At 37.6% G+C, this 16,609-nt stretch overlaps 1 protein-coding gene across 11 annotated transcripts in view; it reads right to left on the bottom strand.

The window, feature by feature from the left end:
- GOLGA4 (golgin A4) overlaps positions 1–14,711 on the bottom strand; it is a 95,821-nt gene extending 81,110 nt beyond the window's left edge. For 5 of the 11 annotated variants that reach the window (XM_023536717.1, XM_023536741.1, XM_023536775.1 and 2 more), the window contains exons 1-2: positions 14,361–14,710; positions 7,153–7,242 (exon numbers count right to left, since the gene is read on the bottom strand). In XM_023536717.1, coding sequence (XP_023392485.1) covers positions 7,153–7,242; positions 14,361–14,432 — 162 coding nt within the window. In that variant the 5' untranslated portion in view covers positions 14,433–14,710. Of the gene's footprint in view, positions 1–7,152; positions 7,243–14,360 lie in introns of all 11 variants that reach the window. The other 6 variants (XM_023536872.1, XM_023536929.1, XM_023536910.1 and 3 more) reach the window with 3 other exon arrangements.
- Between the last annotated feature and the right edge of the window lie 1,898 nt (positions 14,712–16,609).

The following is a 16,609-nucleotide window of genomic DNA, read 5'->3' as shown; positions in this document are numbered from 1 at the left end:
ATATTAACGATCATGAATTAGATGTATAAGAGGTTATAATTAAAATGGACTTTTTTTGACAGTGGAGGTTACACAAATATACACATGATCAAATGCACAGAACCAAACCCCCCCTCCCCCGCCCCCACACACACATGCAATGAATACATGTAAAACTGGTGAAATCTGAATAAGCTCTGTGGTGCACACAGTTTACCAATGTCAATTTCCTTGTTTTGATAGTGTATTATAGTTTTACAAGATGTTACCTTTGAGAGAAACTGGGTAAGGGTACACAGGGTTTCCCTAAAAAAAATTTTTTGTAGCTTGCTGTGACTCTATGATTATTTTAAAATAAAAACTTTAAAAAACAGATCTTTTGAAATATTAACTTAGCAGTCAATGCATGTTATTATATGATATATAACTAAAAACATATCAGAAAATAAACATCTGCAAAAGCTTAAGAACTTACACTTTTTTGTCTCAGTACTATAGAGTTATGGATCCTAACTAGAGCCTTACTAACTCTTCATTTGTCCTACATTACAGACCATCTTACAGATAGGACATTTTTTAAGTCTGCTGTTGTTATGTTAATAACTGGTACTCCATGGGTAGGATTCAAGACTTGACTTTATACTAAGTCTTAAAATTTAGTATTAGTAGTGTACTAAAATATACCAGTTGCCTGTTTGGCTCTAAGGAATCCTCCTATCCAATTTTTCACTCTTGCTGAAAATCTCTCCTGGGAACTAAGACCATGTTTTGAATGAATGTTATTTTAAGTTAAAGGCTATACAAATTCATTCTTCTTAGGCTTCCAAAGTTAATTTTTGAAACCAAGTCAATCTTGCTCACACAAGGAAATAACTTAAAACTGCACTTAATTAAGGGTATGTTTGAAATTTTAAGAGAAAAATACAAAAGCTAATTCCCATTATAGAAATATTGACCAACCGTTTCAAAAGAAGCTGCCAAACAACAACTTACACTCCAGCCCCTAGCCCTCGGAAAAGCAAATGATATCAAAACTAGTTTCCACTGATAGCTACCTCAAAGCCTAAGTTTTTCTCCCCACTTGTCCTTGTCAATTTCTTCTATGTCTGTGAAAGTCTCACCAGTATCAGTTCTCAAACATTCTAAATAACATTTTGTCTCAACTCAATCTTTTTCAAACTGTTCAAATTCTAATCCAAATCTGCTAAAAATTTAATTCACCTCCTCTTCTGTGTGGTCCTTCACTGCAGCCATCAGTTGAACTAACACTGATCGAAGTTTTAAGATTCTAAAACATTCATGAAGCTACCTAAAAACTCTTATCAGATGTGTGCTGAAAGTTTTCAATCTATCCTCCATATTTCTTACTCAAAAAAATATTTTTTTTCTGAATCTCTGTGTTTTGAGTGGGATTACTCAGTCTTCTCTTCGAATTACCTAATTTTCCCTTGAACTGGGACTAGTCTGAATTTCATTTTGATTTACAATTTTGTATAATTCTTTTTTTCATTTCCAGCATTTCCATCTGTTTCTTTTTCATATCTACCTAGTCTAATTTTGTTTTGTTTTGGCCTGTTTCTTCTCTATAATTTTATGTTCATAAGAAGATTACTTCATTTATCTTACTAAAGATACATATTTTAAAGTTGTTTCCAGATAACTCTATTATTTTAATTTTATTTGAAATAAATTTATATTCCAATACCTGTTTTTTAGCTGCCTTCTTAGCATTTGCTTTAGAATTTTTATGTACAGCCTCATTTTGAGACAGTATTATCTTTCTCCTTCCTTCTGTGCTCATCCTTCCTTATCCAGTCCTAGTTTCGGGTTTCCTGCCCTACAGCAATACAGGGGTTATCTCAGACTCAATCACTAAGCCAATGTGAGGTTTGGTTCATTTCTTGATCATGATGCCTCCCTAGGGACAGAAGCTTCTTTAATGGGCCACAGAGAACTCCAGGCAGCAGTTAGCGAAAGTTTTTTTCAACTTCTTTTTACCAGTGCTGGGAGCCCCACTTTAGCCCCTAGAGCTTGTAGCACTAAATCTATCTCTGGCATCAAAGAACCCACCCAGTCTTTCACAAGAGAGTTCAAAGAGAAAAGTAAGTCCTAAGACCTGCTCTAAGGCATCCACTAGCATCCACTGTATGTAATGAATTAATGTATCTCTTATGAATTAATATATCCCCTATTAGGGAAGGGACCTTAAAAACTTTCGTACCTTAAGAAGTCTGTAAGTCTCTCTACCTTGAAGAGAGGATTTCCTGTTTCTATCTTCCCAGACACTGTTATATACAGCTGTTAGTAGTAACACTTACTATTTTGAGTCAATTAAACTCATTCCATTTTTATTTGCAACAGTGTAGACCTTAAGAAGTACTCATGATAATAAACCCTGCAGAAGATACAAGAATATAATTGTGTTCAGCAGTAGCAGGTAAGGAAATACCTAGTACAGACTGTGGGTATACCATTTTGATCAAATTCAATTCAAAACCACAACTTAAGGCCTTATTTTGTCTGTATGGATATTTCTACTACACAAAAACTCTTCAAACAAACAAAAGACAGTAAAAAAGGACAAGGTGACTAAATTACTGTAATCCTAATCATCACTGAAAAAGACCAATAAAGATGGACAAAAACATACATCAGGCCAGAAAACCAGGAAAGTAACAATACAGACACAAGGAATTTTTGCTAAGTCTCAGAGCACTTGAGAAAAATAAGTCATCACAGATCAACTTCTCACTCCAATTCTGAGAATGCTCAACTCAACATACTCAACAATAAGGTGTAACCAAAACTTGGTTCATCAAAATGATCAACAAATCTTTAGCTTGACTGACAGAGAAAAACAGTGAGAAGACTCATATTACTAATATCGAGAATGAATGAGGGTAAATTACTACTAGATTTACAGAAATAAAAAGGATTATACTATGAACAAACTGTATGCCAACAAACTGTATACCTTGAATGACACAAAAATTCCTAGAAAGATCCAATTACCAAAACTGACTCAAAAAGAATGAGAAAATCTCAATAGAGCTATAACAAGTAAAGAAACTGAATTAGTAATCAAAACGCTTCTCACAAGGAAAAGCCCAGAATCAGATGGCTTCCTCGGTAAATTATATCAAACATTTAAAGAATTAATACTAATCTTCACAAACCCTTCTCAAAAAATATAAGAGGCAGGAATACTTCCCAACTCATTTATTAGACCAATATTTTCCTAATATCAAAACCAGACACCACAAAAAGAGAAAGCTAAAGAACAATATCTCTTATGAATACAGACACAAAAATCCTCATAAAATACTATCAAATCAAATCCACAATATAAAATTATATACCGTGAGCAAGTGGAATTTGCCCCAGGATGAAAGGTTGGTTTAAAATCTAAAAACAAAAAAATAGATAAATAAATAAATAAATTTAAAAAATAAAATCCAAAAACCAATTAATATAATACACCATATCAATAGAATAAAGATCAAAGCCACATCTCCATCTCAACAGATACAGAGAAAATATCTGACAAAATTCAATACTGCTTCATAATAAGAATACTCAACAAACTAAGAATGGAAGAGAACTTCCTCAACATGATAAAGGACATCTATTAAACACCCATAGCTACATCACACTTAATGACAAAAAAACTGAATGTTTTCAACCTAAGATCAGAAACCAGACAATTATATCTGTTCCTGCCACTTCTGTTCAACGTTGTACTGGAGGTTCTAGCCAGGACAATTATGCAAGAAAAGGCACCCGGATTAAAGGAAGATGTAAAACTACCTCTATCTGCAGATGACATGACCTTGTACATAGAAAATACTAAGTAACCCGCTATATAACTATTAGAACTAATACATAAGTTCAGCAAGGTTGCAGAATACAAGTTCAATTTACAAAAATCAACTTTATTTCTATAGAGTAGCAATGAGAAGACCAAAAATGAAATTTAAAAAACAGTTCAATTTACAGGGGCCCTTAACATGATCCTATACTCTACATTGCTCCAAAGCACCTAACTCTAGAGAAGCAAAAAAAGATTTATCAAGCAACAAAAAGGAAAGGAAGCTCTATGCTGAGGATAATGAGGCTATGCCCAGCATCACCAGGAAAGAGTACTATGTTCAACTGGACAGATCTGTCATTTGTGCAGGAAGAGGTAGGGCTAGAGCGCCAGAAATCTGCAGACCTGAGGGTCAATGCAAATTCAATCTACTCCTTTGCCTTCAATGCCTACAATCATATGGATGATTTTTTATATCCCTATAAGGAAGCTGGAGGCACTAAACCTTTAGTTTACTTAGCCTATTGTAAAGAATGCTCCAACCATCCCTTTCAGAAAAGATTACTTCATAAGATATACTCAATTAAAACATTTTAAAGCATCCTAGATAAATCTTTTCTAAAAAACAATAGTAATAATCAAACTACTTTGAGGATTTCAATTGTATTGTGTGTAAACCAATATATTACCATAATATCAAGGAATATACTGAGTATAGGAATGATGCCATTAACACTGATTGCAAAAATAGTAATACTCAGTATTGTGGCTTTCATTCAAATTGGTTACATGTATAAACTAAGTTTAATAATATTAAACTTGAAATCATAACATTAAAGAAATGCAATATTGCAAATAATGCACGAAAAAAGAGATCTCAAAGAAAGTATGCATATACTTTATACTTTTGTACAACTTTCTCAGATCATTTAAATATATGCACGAAGGACACAATACATATGACATTAATTTTGAGTGTAAAAACTATACCGTAAAGTATTTATTTTACTATCAACATCTACTAAATAAAGGTTTAAAATTTTTTTGTTTTAAAGTCTTCTTCATCATGACAATCTGGAAATATCTTTCAAATTTCTAAATTTCCATATACTCTATGACCCAACTACCCCATTCCTAGAAATCCATCCCACAGAACAGCATTATAAATGTTTGTGTACAATGCTCAGTAGTACTGTACTAATTGTAATACTGAAAAGATTATAAAATTTGATTTGTAATATTGAGACCTTTTCCAAACTAATCTATAGTCGATGTAATCCCAATAAAAATCTCTGTAGGTTTGTTTTGTTGTCATTGTTTGTATTTTGTTTTGTTTTGAGTTTTTTATTGTGAAACTTAAAAATCTGATTCAAAAATGTATATGGAATTTCTATGGAAAGGAATAAGAATAACCAAGACATCAAAGAAGAAAAAGGTAGACTGAACGTTTCTGTCTCCCAAAACTGATATGTCAAAGCCCTAAACCTTAATGTGATGGTATTTGGAGGTGGAGTCTTTGGGAAGTAGTTAGATGGGGTCATGAGGATGGGGCCCTCATAATGGAATTTATGCCACTTATAAAAAAAGAGACATGAAAGCTGTCTCCCACATTCCTCCCACCCTTCCAGCTCTTCCCTAGGTGCATGCACCAAGGAAAGGCTATGCTAGGATATAATGAGAAGACAGCTATCTGAAGACCAGGAAGAAGATCCTCACCAGGCACCCAATCTGCTAGCATATGGATCTCGGGTTACCCAACCTCTAGAACTAAATGTTTGTTGTTTAAGCCACTCAATCTATAGAATTTTGTTATAGCGGCACAAGCTAATTAAGACGGGGAAGACCTGCTCACTGACGGCACGATATAATATAAAACTATAGTTATTGAGACAGTGTGGTAATCTAATCAAAACCAAAGCAAACAGAATAGAAAAGAGGGCCCAGAGACAAAATCGCTCAAATATAGACACTTAATTTCTGAAAAATAGTAGCACAATAGAGCCGTGTGGAAAGAATGGGACAGCTGGAAGACCATGAGAGGGAGGGGTGAAACTTGATTCCTACATCACACCATATTGAGAAAAAAATCATTTATAAATGGAATATAGATCCAAATGTGAAGAGTAAAACAGGATAATACAGGAAAATATTCTATGGGTCAGAAAAAATTCTTTAATAAGAAACAAAAAATATTAGCCACAAAATAAAATATTCTGTTCATCAAAGAACATCATTAAGAGAATAAAAAGCAAGCCACAGAGTGGACGAAGATATCTGCATATAGCCAACAAAAAACTATCCACATTATATAAAAAAAAGGACTCCCACAAATCTGTAAAAGACAAACCAATAGAAAAATGAACAAGAGACTTAAACGAGCACTTCACAGCAGAAGATATCAAATGGCCAATACACAAATGAAAAATGTTATCATAGAAATGCAAATTAAAACTACAGTAAGAAAATACTATGCACCCACCAGAATGGCTGAAATTAAAAAGACTAGCAAGGATGTAGAGCAAACAGCAACTCTGATAACTAGTAGGGAGGTAACGTTTTTACAACTATTCTGAGAAATAACGGGCATTATCTTCTAAGGTGTTAAAATTATGTATACCCTTTGACCCAGTGATTCTACTCTTAAGCACCTAGCCAAAGAAATGCAAATACCTGTGTACCAAAAGAAATGTACAATAATGTTCACAGCAGCACAATTTACAATAGTAAATTATAAAACTACAGACAACCAGTTTAACCTCAATGTTTACAACAGAAAGCATATTTAAGTGGTACTATAAACAAAAGGAAGGATGCAAATACCAAAGTCAGGAAGATGGTAATCTTTGGGGATGGAGGGTGAGGGTGAAGCAGCACTATAGTGTTCCTTTGAAATAATTCACTGATTTGTGCATTTATGTTTTACCTTCTTTTCTGACCTGTGTCAAACTTCATAGAAAGATTTTTAAAAGGTTGGAAAAAACCTAATCTGAGCTATGGTGCCAGCTGTAAGTCACATGGAATAAGTAAAGTTACTTCAGTTTCCAATCACTAGCTTGAAATTATAGGACTTTTCCCCACATGATGATGTTATGTTGAACAAATTGTTTTCAAATTATTCTGAAAAATTAAAACATTAAAGGCAGAGTATATTGTCCTCTCAAATTAAGATTCTCAAAGAAAACACACTTTATAAAAGCATAACTACCATTTAAGGAAAAAAGACAACTATGTCATTAATAAATACATAAGAATTAAATATCTGACCTGTCAAAATAATTTCCCATTTTGTTATAAACCGTAGCATTCCATTTTAGACTAATAAGCTTCTTGTGAAAGGTTTACTAAAGTAGAAATTCCAAACTTACCTCTCTATTGGGTGTACCTTCGTCAAGTTGCTCCGTAAATGAAGACGTCCTGCTCCTGGTTCTCGCTGGCATTGAAGAGTTGGAGGAAGCCTAGAGTCAAAAATTATTGAATGACTTAGAAAGACTATACTGACTAGTGCACTATGTGCTGGGTAGTCCTTCTCTCAGTCAATGACCAAAGAACCCAACGAAAGAAAAGAGCAAATATATGAAAAACAGAAAAGGATAAGTAAAACATAATCCAGTCCCAGGCTATCTAATGGGTCCTTGGTCTGAATCTACCACCAACTAAAACTATGATCTTAACTAAATGAACTTCTTGAGGGCTATGTCTCTTCATCTATAAAATAAGGTTGTGCTGGTAAAATAAGATAATAGGGAAAACTGAAACCAGGTGAGGAGTATATGAACATTCTCTGTACTATCTTTGTAACTTTCCTGTATATAAAAATTATTCAAAAATTAAAAGTACATAGCAAAAAATAAGGTTGTCAAATCAATATTTAAGGTGCCTTCTAGCTCTAACACTCAATACTATGAAATGCACATCTCTCTAGTAAACATCTCTCTAGTAAAGGGCCTGCTTTGAGCCTACCTTACATGCCACAACTAGATACTGAGATGCCAGTCCATTCAGCCCTATGAAGCAGGAGTCCCCAAACCCTGGAGCTGGAGACTGGTATCTGTGTATGGCCTGTTAGGAACTGGGCCACACAGCAGGAGGTGCGTGGCTGGTGAGAGAGCAAAGCTTCCTCTGTATTTGCAGCTGCTCCCCAGCGCTAGCATCACCACCTCAGCTCCATCTGAGATCATCAGGCATTAGATTCTTATAGGAGCACCAGTCTCTGGTGCCAAAAAGGTTAAAGACTGCTGCTATAAAGGACATCCTGACTCCTAATATCCTCAGCATAAAAATCTTCTAGAGAAAGGGCCTAAAATTTAAACTAGGAGTTTAAGGTCTACTTGAGGTGAGCTAAAAACAGTCCTAAAAGTTTAAAGCCCAAACTTCAAGACTCTCCCTCACCCATAACAAAATAGGTCTGAACTCATCCACACATAGAAATAAGTTTTGATGCCTTACCCTTTTGTAGTCTGCACAGCTCTAAATAAATAAAAGGCATTTAATAAATATTTGGTAAATAAATGAGTGATTGAACAAATGGAACCCTGATCTGTCAAACAGGCCCATAGTCATGGCTAGGCGAGAAAAGAGAGGTCATGAGGAATAGTGTACACACATACAAATACTCTACATACACACATATATATACATACACACATATACAGATTTAGTTTAAAATAAGTGTAACATTTCTAATCAAGACAAGATACCCAATACATGGTGTTGGGACAAATGACCATGTATATGGATGGAAGGACATCAATCAGATCCTTAGTTCATACTTAAGCTATATTAAAGATTTAAATGATTTTTAAAAAATTGAAATATAAAAGAAAATATGAGGGTCTATTTCCATAATGTCTGAATAGGAGAGATTTTTATGCCAAAAGCAGAAATCAAAATTAAAAGTTTAATTGAGAGGAGAAGGAAAACATCAACAAAATGCGATAGAAGTTTAATATCCTTTTTTTATAAATATCTCTTAAAAGGCCAAAGTTAGAACTCTGAAAACTCACTAATCCAGTCGTCTTTGCATCTAGGGCAGGTGACCTATGCTCCATCAATGAACACACCCACATGAGACTATGAGTCATAAATGAGTGATGTGAGAAAAATAAATATGCATAATTAAAGTCCATCAGCTGACGATCATGGAGACAGCATCATGCATTCGTGTACAAGAACTGTGTAGTGGAAGATGCAATGCTGGTACCAAGCTGAGGCAGCTACAATACTGTTATTAGTACAGTCCGCTCTGCATGGCTGGGCATGGCAACCTGCCCAGACTTTCAGGCCCTTCTGGAAATTCTGTAAGCTACCAAATATTCTTTAATAAATTCCTTTTCTGCTTACCTATCTAGACTGAATTCTGTTGCTTACAACTAAGAATTTCAGCTCACATATACCTCCTAAAAGATGAACCAGAAAAATCAACAAGTGATAGATGAAATTACCTACATGCAGAAGTTACCTTAAGGAATAAGATATCCTTTCCTAGGATAAAAACAGAAACAGTAAGGTCTTAAAATTTTAAACAAGAAAATGGTTGAATGTGAAATAAAGCTGAAGCCTTATCAATATTTTAATGTCTAGAAAATGTATGACAAGAAGTTAATATTGTGCTTAGAAAATGGGAAGGGAAAGCACAGTAATTGGACAGTGTCTACCCAGCACTTTAGAAATAGTTTTCACTGAAGTTGAGAGAAATTCAATAAACCCTTCCTAAACGCAGAGCCATGAATTTCAAACCTTCCCAGCTTCAAGAGCTATAGATGCGTTAAAGCCTGCCACTATGAGAGGGAAGAGCTCCATTTCTATCTGCTTTGCAATGGTTGTGTGTAATATCTCCTTTAATAAAAGGGCCACTGAGGAGGCAAAAAGTTAAACAAAGTACTACTAGGCTAGAGGAAATAGCTCTTGACCAACCCTCTCTGCTTCGATTCCATCATCACCAAGTGATCTTTGGGTTAGTGATTCAGCTTTCCAAATGCCAGATGCCAGGAAAGGGCTACTCAAGACAGTGACCTTCTAATCACTTGAAAAGTACACCCCCACTGTGAATTTTAAAAATTGGCACTATGTCTTTTTATCTTGGCCTCATGTGGGCCTAATCAGTAACTGACAGCCCAATCAGCTCTAGATAAACCAGCAAAATCAAATGTTGAGGTTTATAAATTTGAACAGGTTCTGAAACACATTGTCCTCAGTAAAGCAGTACCACCTGGCAAGGCTTGGCCTGATGACTTGTAGGTCTTCCTCTGCAGTTGCAAGAGTAAGGATCCCGTGAGGGAATGGATGTGACTGTGAAGTATAAAACATGCATAAAAAACTAACTGTACTTGGGCATTTATCCCAAGGTCCTGGATCTTTAATGAGCTATCCTAACTTCAAAATATAAAAGGATTTAAGATTCATTCAGACTAAACTTGGTCCAATTAATTTTGATAGCCATGAAAAATCTTAAGACAGAGTTCTAAGCTATTTGTCAAGAAACCTGATGGTTATATCCAGGCTCACAATTAACACTTTTACTGCTGACTATTATCATTATTATGAGACTACAGGCCTCAATTTCAGTATAAGAAAGACCCTTTTAGTCAATGCAGCATGCAGACTTCTAAGATGATTCCAAATGACCCTTGCCTTGTGAATATGCTATCACTCCCCTGATTAGCTGACCTTACACAGCAAAAAGGCTTTTGCAGGCATATTTAAGGTTACTAATCAGTTGGCTCTGAATTAATCAAAAGGAGATTATCTGAATGGGTCCAACCTGATCACACAAGCCCTTGAAATATGAGTGCAGAGGCAGAAAACAGAGAAATGCACTCCCGCTGTCCTAAAGAAAGCAAAATGTCTACAGGGGTCCAGTAGCAAGGAACTGCAGGCAGCTCTAGGTGCTAAAAGTGGTCCCCTTCAAAAGCCGGATAAAGATGTCAGTTCTACAACCACAAAGAACTAAATTTTACAACCACAAGAACATGGAAGAGGACTCTAAGCTCCAGATAAGAACACAGTCTGAAGAATACCTTGATCTTAGCCTTGTGAGATCCTGAGCAGAGAACCTAGTCACTCCATCACCCCATTATCAGACTTCTGACATATGGATTATGAGATAATAACTGGGTTATTATGCAACATTAGAAAACTAATACAATCACCTTTAGGAATAATAAGCCTTGAATGCCTTGTCCTTACATACCATGACTTTTCATCATCAAGATCCCACTCAGATGTCACCCTGACCCTCTCCAGAAATGTCTTCCTATGTGCAGCCACAATACCCTGTGCATACTACCACCATACTAGGTGTACTTGTCGCTCAACTCCATGGTACAGAGACTACATTTACCCTTCAAGGCAAATGCAACACCCAGGTTTACACCTCCTAAGGCTTGTTAAATAAATAAGTGCTCTAATTACAAATGCTTTCAAATACTTTATCTCTGTTGATCCTCACAACCAATCTGAAAGGTAAGCAGGACAGATAGTATCATCCCCAATTTCTTGATGAGAAAATAAGAAGCTCGGAATACTCATGTGGCTTGCCCAGGTTGCATACTGCAAGATCTGGGTTAACACACAGGTCTGATTCCTTCATCCATTTAGTATTATTTAGACCATTGTTTCTCAAATTTTTTGCCACTCAGACCTAGAGTTAAATTAATTAATCAATTAATTAATTAAACCATTTCACACAGAGACATCTCTAAAACAAAAGTTTAAAAAAACTTAACCTTTGTAACATAAGATATCACATTTTCTGACCTAATTAATTCTTTCATTAAAAAAAAAAGCTGATCCCACCTACCTGCACTGCTCAGCATAAAAAAAAGTTAAGATACACAAATGATCTATCCAGAAACAAAATTTTTTTAAAAGGGGAGAGGGGCTAAAAAAAGGAAGGAAAAAAAGGAAACTGGAAATGTTTTAAAACCAAGGAAAAAAGAGATGATTAAAATATCGGGTTAACTACTAATGAAGGAAAAACAGGCTTAGAATTAGACTTCTCAGCTGCAATACACATAAGAGAGAAATAATTCAACGATCTGAGGGAAAAATTTCAACCTAGACCAAGAACAAACAAATCCTCCTGAGTGGGTAAAAGGAAACTGCCTTACACACCCTATTAAACTCTAGAGGGCATGGTGCCTTCATCACAAAATAATTTACACTTAAAAATGAAGAAACTATAATATACGAATTCAAAATTCTTTGCTTAACAGAACAATTTGTGTAATCTGTTGCAAAAAGGATTGTAATCAAAAAAAGCTTTTTGTTTTGTTTTTAATTCATGCCTGAATGAAATCTTTAACCCTTAACTCTGAAAACAATCCACAACTACTCAACTGAATAGCTGAGAACCTGAGACCAGAAGAGAATCAAGTTTCTGTCAGTAGTTGATCACTAACGATTTCCTTTGGCATTCTGGGTAAATAGACATATTATCAAAGAGGATTGCTTTAAATCTTTTGTACACAAAGTAATTTTATTTGATCCAAATGGAGTCTCACCAGAGGCATCGCCCTATCCAAACTGGGAGAGCTCTAATGTCTTAGTTTGCAACTAGCTTTTTTTTAATATTATTCTAAAAACAACCTTTGTTAATGCACAAAAGCAATTTCCATGAAGAAAAACTAAATACAAATAAGAAAAAATATACTCATAATATTTCACCAGCACCTTACAGTATAATCTTCTTAAACTATTTTCACTGTTTGTATATAAACATGTACATATTTTGCCCTACAAAATTGAGTTCATACGCTTTTTAATCTGCTTAACACAATTATTTTGCATATTAACAATACTTTTCTGTAGGCGCTAACACTAGCAGTGTGATATTAAGCAACTTAACCTCTTTGAGCCTCGCTCCTTCATGTATAAGAGATTATCAACCTCTTGGTTTAAGTGACAATTAAATAAAATAATGCACATAAAATACTAAGCAAAATGCCTGGAACATAGTAAGAACCCAATAAACGTTGGCATTTTTTTAAGGCTGCAGAATAATCGATTTCCTGATACGACTTTCTCTTTCTATCGTTGAACAATTTTTTAGCCAGTTTTTAACTATTAAAACAACATTGAAATGAAAATCTGTGTGGCTAAATCTTTTAATACATACTAAATTTTCTTAGAATAAATTTCTAGAGGTGGAGTCCTGGATCAACGATACTTTATACATTCCCAAATGTTAAGTGCCTTACTTTTGCTAACACACCTGTTTCCCCACATTCTTCATCTCTACCTCACTTTTAAGTTTTTTCTGTTTCTTAAAAAACTGTGTTTTGTAAAGTCAGAAAAGCAGTAAATAGTATGAAAAGTAAAATATTTACAACTTAAATTTTAGTCACTATTTACATTTTACTTCGGAGAATTAAAAAGCCTTCACTGTCATGTTCCAATGTAGTTCAAGAACTGTTTTAACTCTACACAAGCTTTAAAGAGAACAACTTCAATTCATAGTTTAGAACAAACTCAATGTAATATCTGCTTAATAGTTGTTAATAAGATGTTTAATAGTTGTTTATAAATTATGTAAGATAAATGTTATGTTATAAAATGTATTAGAGATGCCTCCAAATTAGTCAAAACTCAGACTTCCTGTAGAAACTAAAATTAAGAGAGTTGTGCTCAATCTGTTGAGATCCAGAAAGGTTGGGAAGAAATTTAGTAGAAACCATTATTTTCACTGAAAAGACCACGTGCTGCCAGCACCAAAACATACAAATATTCACTGATGCTTAAGGACTGTTTCTTTAAATTAACACTAACACGCCCCCTTTTTCCTGGAAACTGTCATTTCCTGAAGCAACAGCATCCGTGAAAAACCACATTAACAAAACTCCTGAAGAAGCACAAGCCTAGTTGTGGACAGGCACAACCCCAGCGAGCCTCAGAGTGTCAGCCCCTCTGGCTGTCCGAGATCAACCAAGTTATGCCAAGTGACTAACTCGTGACAGCCTCAGGCGCTGGACGCGGGCCACACTACCACCTCTTTCGCGTCCCAACGCTCCCGCAAGCAGCCTGGCCTTGAATGGCTCAACCCCTGGCCCTTACCCCTGGACCAGAGTTTGGAATTAATCAGACTTCTGTCAGGGATCAGGAATCCTGCGGGATCCTGGTCCCTTGGTACTCAATCTCGGGTTGGGGACAGGAGAGGGGACTTCGGTCAAGAGATCAGATATTACAAGGGACCCAGGTTTTCCCTTCTCGCCCTTATTCCTGAGTTGGGGTCTCGCCTGGGTGGGAGAACCTAGATATGAGTCAAAAGTCATGCAAGATTGGAGCCCTTCTCACTTGTTCTCAGGCCGGGGTCGGGAATTAGGGGAAAACTCTAACAGAGGTCAGATACACGAAGGATCCAGCCACCCCCATCCGCTCCCCTGAGCCGAGCCTGGGGATGGGGACCCGGGTCGGGAGTCACGAAGGACCTGCACCAACCTGAGCTCGTACCCAGTGCAGAGTTTGGAGGAATCCTCAGGTTAGAGGTCAAGGGTCATGGAAGAACCTCCCCTCCTTTTTGCCCCAGAGGGAGGGTCAAGGGGTATCGGGAACTCGGGGAGAACGGCAGCCATAGTACCTGAGTAGAGGCCAGCGCCTGCTGGAACTGCTGCTGCTCCTCGCTGACCTTTTGCTTCAGTTTCTTGAACATGGCGCAGCGCGGGGTCCTGAGTGTGAGTGAGACCTGAGGGGCGAGCGCCCAGGGAGACCCAGCCGCGGCACCGTCGGCGGCTTCTCTACAGCAGGGACCGCGGGGGCCGGGCCTCGCTGCCTGCTCCTGGGGCTCGCGGCCGGATCGGGACTCTTATCTTACGGGTGTCGGCGTCGCCGCCGCCGCGTCTCCTTCTTGTGGGTGCCACTGGTTGGCCTCGGCCCCCCATCCAGCCCCGGCGGCGGCGGCGGCGACAACGGCAGCAGGTGAGCGGTGTGCCAAAGGCGCCTGCGCGGCCTACGTGGAGCTCGCCGAGGGAGCCCTACGGGGCGCGGTAGGGAACAAGCACGGAATCGGGCCGGCACATGCGCGCTCGAGGCGTCGCGCACGAACGCGGGAGCGCGAAGGACGGCGCAGCGCTCTGCGCTGCCCAAACCCGGTGCGTGCGGAGCTGCGCTTGGAGCGGGACCGGGGGTGGGGGGCTGGTCTGAGCACCAGGCTGACGCGCTTGGGCACTGCGAAGTCAGGCGGGGAAGGTGCTGCTGCTACCGCGGGGCTAGCAGGCCACAGTGAAGACCCGCCTGTATAAGCGTCGTGGGTGGGAGAAGGGACATTCAGGGAACCTGCCATGGGCTCTGAAGGATAGTGTACTTTTTTCAGTATTTGTGGTTAGGATTTTGTATCTTGAGCGTCTAGTAATCCTCCTGCTGCTAACATGAGGAGGCTCCCAGGGTCCAAATATTTCACGCTGATAGTGCAAAGATCTCAATCATTTGGACATCTGCCTTTATTTTTTTAATTTCACCGAAATCGTATATATTATCACTTATTCAAAAAATCTTGAGCAGTCTAAGTGTCAGGTCCTTGGGGATGTTAGAATTCACACCCTGGTGGAAGACACAGATTCCTAAGGAGTCCACATTTACCTCTAGCACCTGCAGTTATCCTAATAGTTTAATGTTTATGTGCCTAATTCATTCAACACCCTGCACTTTGGTGGTCAGTGAACCCTCATCTATCTCATCAACCTACTTCCACATGCTATACCACATTGCTTCATATTGCCTCCCGTATCAGAACCTGGCAGTATATGCTGATCTTCACATTTTATTTAGCAATTAATTATAGGGACAAGTTGCTCTCTAAGATTCCATAGCCTGATCCCTAAGTGTATTAGAGCCAGAGCAGAGCCTGGTCTGAATACCGAATTGACAACTGAGCTAAATCCTCTCTTATCTCATGGTAAACACCTATATAATTAACAAGAGCTTCTTTTTTTTTTTTTTCCAGGAGTCCTTTTCTCTTAAGACTGTAAAGTTCAATGGGCCTTCGGCTGCTCCCAGACTCCAGATGCCTGATACGCATCTTCAGCCCAACATTCACATATAAATCCAAGGTCACCAGTTATATTTATACATATATATGTATATATTTGTGTATTATGTATATATCTGGGCCCTATGAAAGCAGGCCATAATAAATAATAAACAAATGAATAAGAAGAGATTTGATATAGCACTTAGAGAAAGAAAAAGACCGGAAGAGGGCTAGTTATGTGAAAAAAGCCTTGCTAGGACACCAAAAATTGAGGAAGAAGGGACAAGATTGAAACTATCATGTTTAACCACAATTTTGTTGGAACATTAAGCCTCCCATGGTCAGCCCCATTCGGCTTCGGGTCTCTGCAAATTAACATTCATTGTTTGTTCTTAATTAAACCTGTAAGTTACTCTTAATTCTTCATCCACTCTTGGATGCAAATCGCCACCTTCTGAAAGCTCTTGCCTTGGCCCACTTAGTGTCCTGCACCAACCCAGCCAGAGCACTCTGCCTGCCTCAATGTTCCATGTTAATAATTTGAACTCGTCTCCAACAAGCTGCTCAAGGACTATCATACCTCACTGCAGTACAGAAGGACGTTTGAAATGGGCTTTTATCTGATCATAATGACCAGAAGCCTCATGAATTTATTTCCCCAGTAGAATTAGTGTCTATCTTTTTTATGACAAGGAAGCAATCTTCATAATTACAGACCAAACCTAATTATCATTCTTTCACCCTTCCCATGGCAGATACCATCCTACCTACATATTTCAGGAAAATTTCAGAATAACATAATCACTAGGGACAATGCTTCAGAAAACAGTATTATATATATTATCAAGTTCCTTTCTAAG

Source organism: Pteropus vampyrus, unplaced genomic scaffold (genome assembly GCF_000151845.1).
Source record: "Pteropus vampyrus isolate Shadow unplaced genomic scaffold, Pvam_2.0 Scaffold1, whole genome shotgun sequence".
Taxonomy (NCBI): Eukaryota; Metazoa; Chordata; class Mammalia; order Chiroptera; family Pteropodidae; genus Pteropus; species Pteropus vampyrus.
Note: the sequence above shows the minus strand (reverse complement) of the source record. Positions and strands in the feature narration are given on the sequence as shown.